The sequence below is a fragment of the Rhinolophus sinicus genome, chromosome 14 (genome assembly GCF_057876585.1).
Source record: "Rhinolophus sinicus isolate RSI-liver-muscle chromosome 14, RSI-T2T, whole genome shotgun sequence".
In the NCBI taxonomy this organism is placed as follows: domain Eukaryota; kingdom Metazoa; phylum Chordata; class Mammalia; order Chiroptera; family Rhinolophidae; genus Rhinolophus; species Rhinolophus sinicus.
In genome coordinates this window covers 14,629,190-14,643,103 of record NC_142514.1, presented here as the reverse complement: position 1 = coordinate 14,643,103, position 13,914 = coordinate 14,629,190, and the positions used below count along the sequence as shown (strand labels likewise).

The window sequence follows — 13,914 nt, the reverse complement described above, 5'->3', positions numbered from 1 at the left end:
AATTTGTGTTTCAGTCAGTCAGCATTGGGGGTCCCCTTTGTTGCGGTGTCAGTCAAATCTATACATTGTATAGGAATGCAGGTTTTCAGTTTTGAGGGGTGTTTTCCTGTAATAAAAAATGCCCTTATTAAAGTCTATGTACATGTATACTTTCTGTTCCTTGGGATGATTTTTGAGATTACCAAGTCAAATAATAATGTCTCTTGATAGGAGTTTGCAAACTCCTCTTTCTGCTTTCTAACCTGTTTGTTGTCAATTTTTTCATGTCCTATCTTCTCATATGATCCACCTTCTAAGCACAGATCTAAAAACTAGTCTGTTTGCCTTTTCAGTTGATATATTAAAAGTGTGTGTGTGTGTGTGTGTGTGTACTACACATACCTATCCTGATTTAGGACTTCATTCTTTTTCATTTGCTGGGCTGGTGGTACCATACTGTTTTAATTATTATCTCTTGGGAGTATGGTTTAATAATCAGTTGGAAATCTCATCTTTTCAATTTCTTTTACTTGTTGTCACCAACTCATTTTCTATTCTTTTGGTAAACTTGTAAATCAGTTTGTAAAGCTTGATATGTATATTCTTACTGTTCTTAGTTTCTGTTACTTCAAGCTTTGCTTTTCAGCCTAAGAGGTAATTAGAAAACTCTTTATATTTTCAAGTGACTTAGATTTTTGGAAAGCTAACTTTTTGAATATGTAGTTTTATTCATTATGGTCATAACCACAGCAATTTTTAAAAAGCGCATGTAGAATTATTCTCCTCAGTTGTGGATGACAACAGATTTCACATTTACAAACATGATAGAGAATGTTGGGAAACATTGCTTTTTATGCTGTAATTACTTTCTATACTTTATAATTTTCTTCTGTCTTCTCCTTGTTTGGATGTTGTAATACTCTAGAATGTTTTAAATAGTTCTTGTTCCACAAAAGAATCTCAAGTGTAACCTTCCTGCTTTAGAAAAGAGTAGAGTCCCAGAATGTCAGCCTCCTCAGCCCTTTTCTTTGTAATTCGGTTGACCCTTGAACAATGTTGGTGTTAGGGGTGCCGACCCCCCCCAATACACACACACACACACACACACACACACACACAAACCCCACACACCTCAAAATCCATGTATAACTTTTGACTCCTCTTGCTGTTGACTGGAAGCCTTACCAATAACAGTCAACTAACACATATTTTGTATGTGTAATATGTATTACATATTGTATTCTTACATGAAAGTAAGGTTGAAAAAATGAAAATGTTACTAAGAAAACTCTAAGGAAGAGAAAATACATTTGTTGTACTTATTGGGGGGGGGGGGGGAATCAATGTTTAAGTGGACCCAGGCAGTTCAAACCCATGTTGTTCAAGGGTCAACTGGACGTTATAGGATCTCCATACATAGATAGGTAGCTTCTGTAATTGCTGTTTTAAATCCCTATAATTGAAAGTGATGCATTTCTACTTGTCCTTAATGGAGATGAACAAATACCCTTTCCTCTTTTCTCTAAGCCAGATCAACCCACTTCCTTTGACTTTGACCTTCTCCACCATTTAGGTTAATAATGCACCCAGTATTAGATATCACTTAGGTAATTGAAAGCTTTCTAAAACCAGTGGGCTGGTTTTTGTCAGATAAGTTGGATTTAAATTCTATGGATTTTTTTTTTTTTAAATCTGAGAAAAGCTTTTAGACCCATTTAAAAACCGAGTCATTAAAAATATATCTAGCTTAATGCTCAGGCTTTATTACTTGGTTGTGTTTTATATTTCTAAAGTAAAATTTTATGTTGTTAATAGATGTTTTTCCTCATAGTCCTAATTGTGGAATTTAGGTCCAGTTTCACCTTTTCTTTCAACAGTGGAGATTGAGAAAAACGTTTCATCAACTTTAATTTTTTTTGTTTGATTCTCCCATGTTCACTTATCTTTTTCTGATCACTAGTAGAATCAACTTATCTTTAGACTTAGTGCTAGAATTGGACCTAGCCTTGTGCAGTGCCTAGCCAGTGGATGTCACCCTAAACAAATGCTCTTCTGTGTGTGTTTCCTGATCCTCTTCTGCTTTGTAAATCTCTGGAGCTCTGGTAATAAATATGTGTCATCTGTGTCCATAATGACCCTAAACCACTCTGCTTATGCACAGCTGACACTCAGTAACAACTATGGAAACCAGAGCCAGGGCCTTGGAGTTACCTCATTCACAATGAATTAAACCAGAGAAAAGGATTCTTTTAACAAACTGTTTCTTTTATTGCCTGGCCTGGTTAGCAGAAGAATCTTAGTTCTGTGTTAACCTCTTGATGAAGCATTCATGGGAGTGTTGTAGAGAGACATTCGGTTTTTACCTATTATTTTTTTTAAGACTAGTATAATATGTATTGTGTACCCATGTGTACAAAGTGTGATCATAAAATATGGTGAATGTTTAAATAAAAAAATGTATTACAGTAAAAGACACATTGCCATTGATCCCCCTCAAAATACTCCCCCTTGCTTCGAACATACTTATCCCATCATTCTTGCCACTTTCTGAAGCAGTTCTGGAAGTCCTCTTTTGTGAGTGTCTTTAGTTGTGCTGTCGTGGCTGCCTCGATGTCCTGAATCGATTCAAAATGTTTACCTTTTCATGGTCATTTTTACTTTGGGGAAGAACCAGAAGTCACATGGTGCCAGGTCTGGTGAATAAGGCAGATGAGGACACACTGTAATGTTTTTATTTGACAGAAATTGCTGTACCAGAAGCAATGTGTGACATGGAGCCTCTCTGTTTTGATCACAAGATACAGTGAATGCTGCTGCCAAGTGCCATCCAATGGAAAGGCAGGGATCTTCAATACAGGAAGTGGTGCGTCGAGCCTTAGTAACAGTGTGTGACAAGTTTCAACTTGTTCAACGCAGTCAGTCGGGTGTGAGCTACGGTTGAGAGAAGGTGTGTTTTAAAGTGTGCTGTCAAAAAAAATTAAAAAGTAAAAAAATAAAGTGTGCTGTCTATCATCCTCCATCATGACAACGCTCCGTGTCACACATCGCTTCTGGTATGGCAATTTCTGTCAAATAAAAACATTATGGTGTGTCCTCATCCACCTTATTCACCAGATCTGGCACCGTGCGACTTAAGGCTCTTCCCCAAAGTGAAAATGATTCAGGACATCAAGGCAGCCATGACAGTGAAACTAAAGACACTACAAAAGAGGACTTCAGAACTGCTTCAGAAAATGGCAAGAAAAGAGTAAATGAGATATCCCTCTGCAGCTATCCCATATATGTCTTAAACAGTTCCCCCCCCCTCAAACCAGCATACAGTCAAGGTATGCATTGTTCTGTATTATTGCTTGCGACTGTTAACCATCTAAAGCAGTTATCCTACTTACCTACCCAACCACCTGCCTTTTTCCCCCCTCTTTGACATAAACTAGAGACCAGTTTGGTTTCTTATAGATTGTCCTACGTTCTGGATTCAGCTGATTTTCTTCTTATGTTACTGATTTTAACTTCTCTATTCCCCAAATTTTTGTAAATTGAAATTTGGGTCTAAATGTTTGATTAGATTCGGGTTTAACAGTCTGCAAGAATATTTCATAGGCGAAGTCGTGTATATTGTGATCATGTCAAGAGCCTCAGTGTCTCGTCCTGTTTTTAGATACACTTAAGTTTGATGTATTGATGAAGGTGCTGTCTCTCATCTTAAAGTTCTCAGCAGTTTATACTTCACATGTCATTCTCAAAAAGAAGAAAATGTTTATTACGAACAATTAGGATTGTGAATTAAATTTAGTAACTTAAAAGTTTTTCAGTGTACCACATGTGTCGTTCTGATTTAAGGTCAGACTTATTTTGCTTTTAAATGTCCTTTTTATAATCATTTTTTCTTGAATCCTGGAGCTTACATGTAGTTAGAGGTATATCTCATTTACTCTTCTTTTTTCAATTTTATGTGAGCCTGCTACGAACCTGATGACTTTCTACTCATTTTTGACATTAAATTTCAATTGGTTAAGGGTCCAATAAGTGGAATGCGTTTGCTTTCCTGGTGAACTTTATCAGCACAGGTCACACTGGATAATTGCAGTGCTTTTCTTTGTTTTGGATCTTTATTACAGAGCAACGGAGGAACAAAGAGGCAAAAGATATCCCATCAAAATTATATTGCCTATCAAAAGCAAGTTATTCGGCGAAGTATGCGACATAGAAAAGTTCGTGGTGAGAAAGCACTTCTTGTTTCTGCCAATCAAACATTAAAAGAATTGAAAATTCAGGTGAGGACAACATAACATTTGTTTAAGTGTGCTGTGACCTTAGAGGACCTTCCTGAATTCCTGCTTTCCACCTATGTTTATATATGTAACGGGGGATTTTTTTTTTTTTTTTTTTGGTTTTTTTTTTCCTCCCAGTGTTGACCTCTGTCTACTCATAGTATTAAAACCATTGAAAGAGGGCTTTGTTGATTTCAGAATAATGCCTGCAGGGCCCCGAAGTAAAACAACTCTTTCTTTGAAAAGACTTAAAGTTTCCAGAATAGCCAAGAATCTTTCTATGAACATGAAAGTGTTTTTTGGATTCTGTTGAGCAAGTTCTGAACCGCTTTCCCCTGAGAAACATTGAGGGTCAGTTTTTTAACACGTCAGCGTTGTCCCAGGATAATTGTTTTCTCACTTTATTGTGCTGTGTGTTTTCCTTTGACCACTTACTAGGCATTTGAGCCCATTACCGGGATCTTCTGTGAAATTTAAGGGGAGATAAAAGGCAGCTACTTAATTGTTTATTCACTTGGATGAATCAGAAATTCTTTTTATCGCAATATTTTTGGTGTCAGCTAAGTCTGTTTGGTAGAATTTTAACGTTACCTTCATCTCTATTTATAGAGTGGTGTTTTCCAAATTGTTTTTAAAGGTCCGTTCTGGATCATTCCCTCTCCATGCCCCGAAAAGCGTGCATTGTTTTGTAAAGTAATTCAGTAAATGCAGTGTGGGCATTAGGACAATGTTTCAGGACAGTGTTATTTCTTGGAATCAGTACTAAAGTACTGTAAGTGAGCGTGCCAACGGTATAGCTCAAAACCCAGGCAGAGAGGGCTGATGCATTCAAGATGTCCATGAAAAAAACCTGGCCCCTAATCTGTTTCAGTCACTGATACATATCCAAAAAGTTGACCGAATTTCCCTCATTGCTACTTTCATGTGGCATAGTTAACTGGTTGTGCATTTTTTCTTGTTGCTGATATTTATCATCGTAATTGAGGCAAAAGTACAGGCTTCCTTTAGGGTGTGTGTTCCAGATTGTCCTGAGAACAGTATTTCCCTCGGTTGAACCCAGGGCTCTGAAAATAAACGTGTTGGCATAATATCTTTCCTCTGTTATTGTACCTTTTACATCTGAGAAAGCTTGTTTCTCTCACCGGCTTTGTGCCTGTCAGTGGTAAACCTCGAACACTGAAAACCTTTAAATTACAAAAAGAGCCCCTGTGGATAAAGACATTTGAAAAGCCTGTACTGCTTTTATTATGGACTATCACGTTTGAAGAATAAATCAAAAAGTCAGCAGAAATAACCTCTATCTGGGAGCATATTACCTGCACAAATGAGTTGTTGGAAGGCAGCAGCTGTTAAATGAAACCCCCAAATGTGCTCTTCTCTGATGGTTCCTTTGCAGCATCCTTCCTCTCATCTCCCACCCCTACTTCAAGGATGCTGTGATCCAGATAGAGTAAAAAAAAAGGGGGGGGAGCAATGGAATGTGATTTCCCCTCACTGCTCCGTGGTACCTGTGAGAGCTTCAGCTACATGTGACCTTTTTGCCCAGCAGCCTGGGCAGCATTGGCGTTTGTGGTGGGCGTGCGTGTGACCCTCAGTTAGTGGTGGTGGGTGATTTGTTTTAAAAAGCACGCAGTGTTTATGTTTGATGGAGCCCCTTTTCTCTAGGGAATACTACAATTCCAAGGTACTCGGGTGACAGTTTTGTGAAACTGTCAGTGTTTGGTTCTAGACATACCCATTTACAGTTGCCTAAAACTCGAAGAAACTTGCTTTGCCTAATAATTAATTCATCTAGCTATGATGCCATGAAGCAAATGACGTACAGTGTATTCGTTTCCTTTCTCAGAGGATGCTCAGTGTTTAATTGTATTATTTCATTTTCACATACATAGGTTTTGATTGGTGATATTGCCTGCCTTAGAAAGGAGGAAATTTTGGCACAGAGGTTAAATGACTGGCAGCTGAAGCCATTGCTTCTGCATTTCCTTATTTCAGACACCACACACACACACACACACACACACACACACACACACACACACACACACACACAGAGCATGGAGCCGCCCAACTTTAGGGTTAGGGGTTTTCATTGTTCCTGTTTTGCTCCATAGATCAGGAATGCTGCACCATTTGTTAAATAGGCCTGTGTAATGTTAATTATACTCAAGCATTCTCCTAGCACTTCATGGTTTATAAACTATTGTACCAAAGGCCTCCATGTCTTTGATGGCCTGTTCCCTCATCCTGAAATATTTTCTCTTCGCTAGTAAACACTTGGTCATTTCTCCCACCCTTCTTCTGCCTCCCACCCCCCACTCCGGTTCAAGCCGTTGTTTCTCAGTCTAGTTGTGTAGGACACAGCTCCCTGGCCCATGCTGGTGTTATGAGCCTTATGCTCCCCCGCTGAGGCAGTCGGTCGCCGGTCGTCGGTTGGCCGCTCATGGCAGCTCTCGCTGGCTGTGGGCCGCTCATGCTGGCCGCCGGCTGCTCACGGCAGCACAGGTAGCTGGCATCAGCACTCAGCAGCCCACGCCAACCTCCGGTTGCTCACAGCAGCCCAGCTACAGGGAGAACTGTTGTTCACAATCTTAGCTGTAGAAGGCTCAGCTCACTGGCCCATGAGGGAATCGAACCGGCGACCTCGGCATTAGGAGCCCTGCGCTCCAACCACCTGAGCCACCAGGCTGGCTCCACGTGGTCATTTTTAATAGCACCTCACCTACAAACCCTATCTCGGCCTCCAATTGTAGAGCTGACTCTTCTTTCTTCGGTGCTGTCCTAGGTCCTACATGTACCCTCTGCTGCCATTTTCACATTGCTTTGCTTTCACTTCTATGAGCCCCTCCAGGGTGGGATCAGTTACTTTTATATTTCTTGTACCTAACACAGTATTCGACACATGTTAGTTTCTTAATGAATGTTTCATTAGTTGTTGACTGGATTTAAATGTCCTTATCTGTGTGCTCAAAGTAAAGTATGAGCATCAGGCCGCACTGGTGGTACTCGTGTGTACAGGTGTTTGCTGTGTGTCCAGTCTCATAGGTGGTGCAAACACGCTTCGCTTTCAGCGGTGTGAACAAACATTCCCGCAGTCAAGTAGCTGTGCCATTGCCCACGTTAAGTCGGTATCAGATACCTCTCCTGTACCTGCTTTCTTCTTCACCGGGTCCCACTGAAGAACCTGGGGCTGGCTGCCTCTGCCTGGGGCCTGTGTACGGGGCTGGCTTTGGTGGAACTGTCCTGTCAGCACTTACTCACCAGAAGTAGGCAGCTCATTGATGACATCAGTGCACCGTAGCCACAAATCCCCATTTAATCAGTCCCTGCTTGCTTCTCGGGCTGATGACCTTTTGAGAGGTCCAGTTAAGATTCTTATTTATCTGTATGCTGTTATTAAAACCACTTTTCTGATCCTGGCCTTCCCAGCTCTTGGGATGGTTCAGGGCTGCTTTGCTGGGCTTGCTTTTGTCTTTCCAGATTCAAGTAGAGGAATAAAGTGGTTTTCCTATAACATCACGGACATAGGTATAATAAGACACCTGCCATAGAATACTTTCAATGAGTATGTAACTAAGTGATGAATAAATAGGTAAATATAATAAATACTCTTAAACCTCTCGTCCAAGTTAAGAGTTACTATAGAACATATCACTGAAGATATCTGTGTGTGCCTCTCTGAGCCTGGTTCCTCCTCCCCCCGCCCCAGTGGTAATTTCTACCAGGAAATAATAAAAATAAACATTTTTATGCATTTCAGAAAATGTTTTTTAAGTATTATGTCTAATAGTCTTTCTGAATGTGTTTAATCTTTAACATTTAGCTAGAACTGGGGTGGCGTACATGGTCTCTACCTTTAAGAAATTCATACTTTGGTTCCTAAAGGCAGGAATCAGTCCAAGAATATAAGATCCCCAAGGGCTGAATTATGTAGTCTAGGCTGCTTGCCGAAGGAATCAAAACCGAAAGTAGAAGAGTACAGATCACCTGCTGGTTAGTTTAAAGGTGGTTTTATGGAAGAACTTGGACTTGATTTGATTATTAAAAGGCTGTGGGACTTGGGCATGATGGGAATGACCCTGATGGCGAAGGCTGATAACCAGAGGAGCTGTGGGCCCAGCCCCACCTGCTGCTCCTTTGATTTCCCCACACCCCGCCCTTGGAAAGATGATAAGGTGCAGAACAAAAGGGTCTGTGGGTACAATTTTTCCCTAATTCTCTACCAGACCTCTTTGGCGTGTTCCAGATATTTTGGGATTGGAGCCTCGGTAGGAATGGAGCAAGGGGGCTGACTGCAAAGTGTAGTATCTTTTGTACGCTGACTTATTTTTTAAAGAATGTGTGCATTATTTATTCAAGTAGTGTATATATCGCAGTATTTTGCTTCATACAGACTGTTTTTCTTTTTATTGGCACAGATCATGCATGCATTTTCAGTTGCTCCTTTTGACCAGAATCTGTCAATTGATGGAAAGATCTTAAGTGATGACTGTGCCACCCTCGGCACCCTTGGTGTCATTCCTGAATCTGTCATTTTGTTAAAGGTAGGTCACGGTTCCTTACCTGAGGAATTCTGGAAGGTTTTGATGATACACATCCATGTGTAAACCACGTGCAGGGGTGGTGATGATTGCCTCGGGTCCTCAGCAGGGTGTGTAAGCGACTGCCATGAGTTTTTAGTGGCCTCTGGTTTCTCCAGCTCTGGCTAAACCACAGAGACTTAGAGGAGGTCACGACATCATTGGGTCTTGTGGGATTGTCATAATTTTTATTAAAAACAATAGATCTAGATATAGCCTCCTCCCTAATTTTTGGGTCAGCAGAATTAGTTAACCGTATTTCTATTAAAACATCCCCTCATTTCCTCTTGGCTCGAAAGTACATACCAGCCAGTCAAGCTAGGAAACAGACACGAGGCTTGGCCACAACTATCCAAACACTTTTGGTTGGCTTTATGGGATTCTTGTCCGGGATATGGAAACTGGCTTTGGGTAGACTAGATTTAGGAGCGGTGGAAGGTGTTTTAGAAAGTAGGGTTCCTGAGAATGTTGTCAAAGACAATGAATTATTGAACCAGCCTCATTCGCCCAATCGTACGCGCCCTAAGGGCCTAATTTCATCACTTCCCTTTGCCTCTTTCGTTTCTTTGTGGCCAGAAGCATCCCCACTGTGCCGCACACCACTGCATCATGTAGCAGAATATTTGTTGGGTTTTTCATCTGTGAAATAAAATGCTTTTCATACCCTACAGCCTCAATTCTGGTGAGATAAAATTTGGCCCTGGAAATGGTGAAGACTATATCTCCACCACACACATACCCCTCACCTTACCACCTACCCCTTCCCTCTGTTTACTTTTTGCTTTTCTTGGAACGGTAGGTTTTATGGAATTATTTTGAAAACCTATTGGGTTAATGAATCCCAGGGCCTTGCCTAAAATCCTAGAAACAGCCTGTGTTTTGAAAGGGTTTGTACTTCAGATGGGCAACTAGATAGACTCTAGACCAGTCATTTGCCTCTTTGCCCTTGAAGCTCTTCTCACCATAAGCTCGGACTCAGTGCTGGTTTCTGCCCTAAAAAGGATGTGGGTATTTTGTTCCTAGTGGTGAGGAGGGACAAAAATGTATTTTTAACCTAGTTGGTATTTTTAGGAGACCGGTCTGACTTCCTATGTCTACCTAAATCACATTGTCACCACTAGCATTTTAACTCACATCAATTAAATCAGAGTTTAGTCACCTCAGGATATCTATACATTTCTACATCTAGAGGGGTTTTTAGGAGCAGTAAAGCAATGTCACAGATGCTGTGCAGTTTTTTTGGGGTGGCGAGTATAGACCCATCGCTGGTAGAATATCCTTTGTTAATCCCGGACGTCGCTGGCTGTGGTTTGAACCCGGTTCTCTACTGGTCAGTGTTTGGATTTGTGTCTTGTAGCAAATACAGTGTTCGACTCATGGCCGGACTCCAGGGTGGGGAGGATCCAGCCTGCTGCTCCCCTGGCTCCCTCTCCCTTGTGGTTTTGAATTGTCTTCATTTGTTTTCTAGGCTGATGAACCAATTGCAGATTATGCTGCAATGGATGATGTCATGCAAGGTAAAGACAAATTTATTTTAGGAATTTATTGATTAACTTGTTAGAAAGAGGTGGAATTATAGATATTGCAGCTTTAGTCTACAATACTTTTAAGCTTAACAGTTTCGACCTTACTTGTCTTACAAGATCGTAGACAGAGAAAGGTGTCTACAAAAATTTGGAAAATGGAAAGCAGAGAGAAGAGTAGTCATTATTTAGCTGATCTGAAGAAGCAGAAATAAATGTACGCCTGCAGGTGAAAGAGGTCAACCAGAAGCCAAGCTAATGCAAATTGCAGAGCCTCAGACACACATGAATCGGAGGCCCCAGGTACCTCTGAAAGTGGGAGTGAGGTATGAGCTTAAAAATAGGAAATTTGGTTAGAAAACTGTATATGAAGCACTTAGACGCTTAGTACTCCCCAGAAGCTCACAGCTTCTCCCTTCACATCCATGTCACGCTGCCTCTTCCTCACCTGTACCTTAGATGGGCAACTAGAATATGTATTTCAGCTTTTGAAGAAATTAAACTAGAAAGGCAAGACTGAGGCCTATTACATACCAAATGGGGAGACTACCCGCTAGCTCTTTGTTCAAATCCCGCAGCCCATCTCTCTTAACTCCACACAGGAGGGAGGAGATTCTGGCCAATTCAAGAAAATAACCTACAGACATAAAAAAGAGAGTGGTTCATCTCCCACGTACCCTTAGTGAAGCCCACCAGTGCCCAGTGAGCAGAGTTTTCAGGCATCTTTTTAACGAGTCACACTTAACTAGGCAGAAAAGGGCAGCCAACAATCATAAGCCGGCTAAGGAATGAGCATGGAACTGAAAGATCAGTCAACAGACTGAGAAAAAGGAACCTGGAGGAAATGGATGATGCAGGAAGCATAAGAAGCTTACAAATTACCTATAAGTAATACAGAGAGAAAGAGTAAGCAATAGCTAGGGCCTATATAAAAGGAACATTTGGAGAACAGAAAAGAATTCATGAAAATAAACGATTGCACCAGGGGCCCAATACGGAAGTGAAACTCTAGGGATGAGCGGATCCTCAAAGCATCTAGAGATGGAAGGAAAACCAAACACAGTCATAGGGTGAAGAGTTGGAAAGACAAACTCATGGAGCGGCATCCAGAGATTCTGAGGAAAAGTGAATCCCAGTCTAGAATTCTGTAACTAGACAGACTAGATTCTTCCCTCACACTTGATGGCTCTTGGAGCACATGTAAGGCCTCAAAAAATTTCTCTCTCATGCACCGTTTGCCAAGATAACTGTGGGAAGGTGTGCTCTTAAATGAGAATAAATCAAGAAAGAAGTCAACAGTGGAACCAGAAAACAGGGATCTGACTTAGAAAAAAATGTCCTAGAAGATGGTGAAGGGAAATTTCCAGAACAGAACAGAAGCCCTGCAGCAGCAGGCGGTCAGCACACTGGGTCCAGGATGGAGCAGTGGGATGCAGGCTTTGGCAGGGAATGTCCACAGGGAAAAGTGGACGGGATACAGGTCTTTAAGAATCACTGTGTTGGGAGGATGGCTTAGGGGGCAGCTGATATGTAAGAGGTGCTAGAGGAACTAAATTTTATCTTTCATTGAGGCAGTTATTAGATATTACCTGCAATTATGAAACATTAACATAAGCATGTTATTTGGAAGTAAAGAGGTCAAATAGAAGAAATGGCTAAACAAGTCAGAAGTGGTTCCTTCTGTAGTGTGGGAAGGGGAGAAGAAGGGGGAGATACAGCTCCAGAGGGCGTCAGTCACATGATTTTTTCTAGGCCGACCCTGGAGTTGTGCAAAATGTTGGCTTCAGTTATTACAACCCTCATTTACCAGTATTTGACTTTTTAAATGATGCATATGTATTACTTGGATAAAAATAAAAACAGAAAGAATGTCATCTGATTATTAGCCATTACTTTAAAAAATCATTATGGGTGAGTAAGGTAATTAAAAGTTATTTTAAACTTTTCATCTTTAGGCATCGAAGTGATCTTATTACTCTCTGTCACGACAGTCTTTTCAATTTGGAATTCTTTTTTGTTTTTTTTCCAGTGTGTATGCCAGAAGAAGGGTTTAAAGGTAAGTTACATTTGTCATGTTCTGTTCATGAATGTCAGTCATACTATAATTTTCTATTAAAGTGAAGGCTATAATTTGATTTTAAAATTTAATTCAATCTGAGTCTCATGACTGAAATTAATTTTAGTTAAATGCATTTTTTATTCAAGCTTCTTCATTATCTTTTTCAGCACTCAGGCCTCAGATGGGGCCTGCGTGTTAGAAGCATCTACTGCCAGATGTACATTCTGCTTTCTCTTTCTCATTTCGGGGGCAGGTTGGGGAACCAGCTAGTGGCATTTCGAGATATATATTTAACCTTTTTCCAGTTCATCCTGTCAGTCCCATCTTAGAACAAAACAGTTTGTGTGCAACTGATAAGAATCAGAGGAGAAGAATTTGCTGGATTATATGAGGTTCAGTGAAAAGATTTCATTGATCCATCTAGAATTAAGGCATTTCTTGGATTATTACTTTAGATGGAGACATGGCGGTCCCTTGTACCAATCTTGGCCGCTGTAGCTGTGTACCCCAATAATGCTCAATCCATCAGATATGGACCTCTGACATTTACAGATGTAACTGTTGCCATTTTGATCTTTTGCGGCCTACTCCAGAGGGCCATGGCAGGTTGTGATTTTGCCCAGGAAGGAGTTTGAATCAAATATCGGGTTCGGTTCTTTGCTAAAGCAAATGAGCAAGCAAAGCTACTGGCCCAAATAAAGCCTTCCTCTCAATGCGGCTTTGTCGTCCACACGTTACCACTACAAAGAAACTCCTGATGTGGCTAAAACCAAAACAGCAAAAAATTTCTTTATAAAAAAATGGCTGTCCAATGAAAGCACCAATAAAATCTGATGAACTCGTGTGAAGACAACACATAGGAAACACATGGCTTTCAACAGAAATGTGATTTAGCTGAAAGCCTCAAGTTGGCTGAAATTTCCTCTTACCCTTCAGCGTCAGAGGGCCACTGTGCCCATTTATTAAGTGGGATATTCCCTGTTGAGGATGAGTTCTTGACACATGGAATGCATGAACTCTTAGTTGTTGGTTCACAACTGTACCTCCACGTGTGTTTCTTTTCTCAGGTACTGGTCTACTTGGACATTAATCTTGTGAACACTTGCTGACTACTCAGAAATGACCAGAAGGGAAGAGGAGTTTGACATGTTAGGGCATTAAAGAAACGCTGGATCTAAGAATTAAATCATTACATGACTCTTCCAGAAGGCAGAAAACCATTCAAAAATGACTGTCCCAAATGCCTTATGTCAAATAAAGCAGATTGCACTGAAGGACATCAGACTTGAAGGAAATGTTTCAAATTTTATATTTAAGGGGGGGTGGTGGGAGGGAAAGGGCAAATAAAGATTGAACAAGTTTAGTAACAGGAAATCATGTTTACATATGAGATTTATAGTCACGGGAGGGAAGAATTGTGTTATATTTCCTTGCTCGAGTTTCATACCAGATGCATCGGTCCATAAGGGATTTGTATCACAGTAGATGGGACAACATTCTGC

At 40.8% G+C, this 13,914-nt stretch overlaps 1 protein-coding gene across 2 annotated transcripts in view; it reads left to right on the top strand.

Moving 5' to 3' along the window:
* Positions 1 to 13,691, top strand: part of USP48 (ubiquitin specific peptidase 48) — a 68,623-nt gene extending 54,932 nt beyond the window's left edge. For both annotated transcript variants that reach the window (XM_088790428.1, XM_088790429.1), the window contains exons 23-27: positions 4,098 to 4,253; positions 8,669 to 8,794; positions 10,299 to 10,347; positions 12,383 to 12,409; positions 13,480 to 13,691. In XM_088790428.1, the coding sequence (XP_088646554.1) occupies positions 4,098 to 4,253; positions 8,669 to 8,794; positions 10,299 to 10,347; positions 12,383 to 12,409; positions 13,480 to 13,502 (381 nt within the window). In that variant the 3' untranslated portion in view covers positions 13,503 to 13,691. The remainder of the gene's footprint in view (positions 1 to 4,097; positions 4,254 to 8,668; positions 8,795 to 10,298; positions 10,348 to 12,382; positions 12,410 to 13,479) is intronic.
* The last annotated feature ends 223 nt before the right edge of the window (positions 13,692 to 13,914 follow it).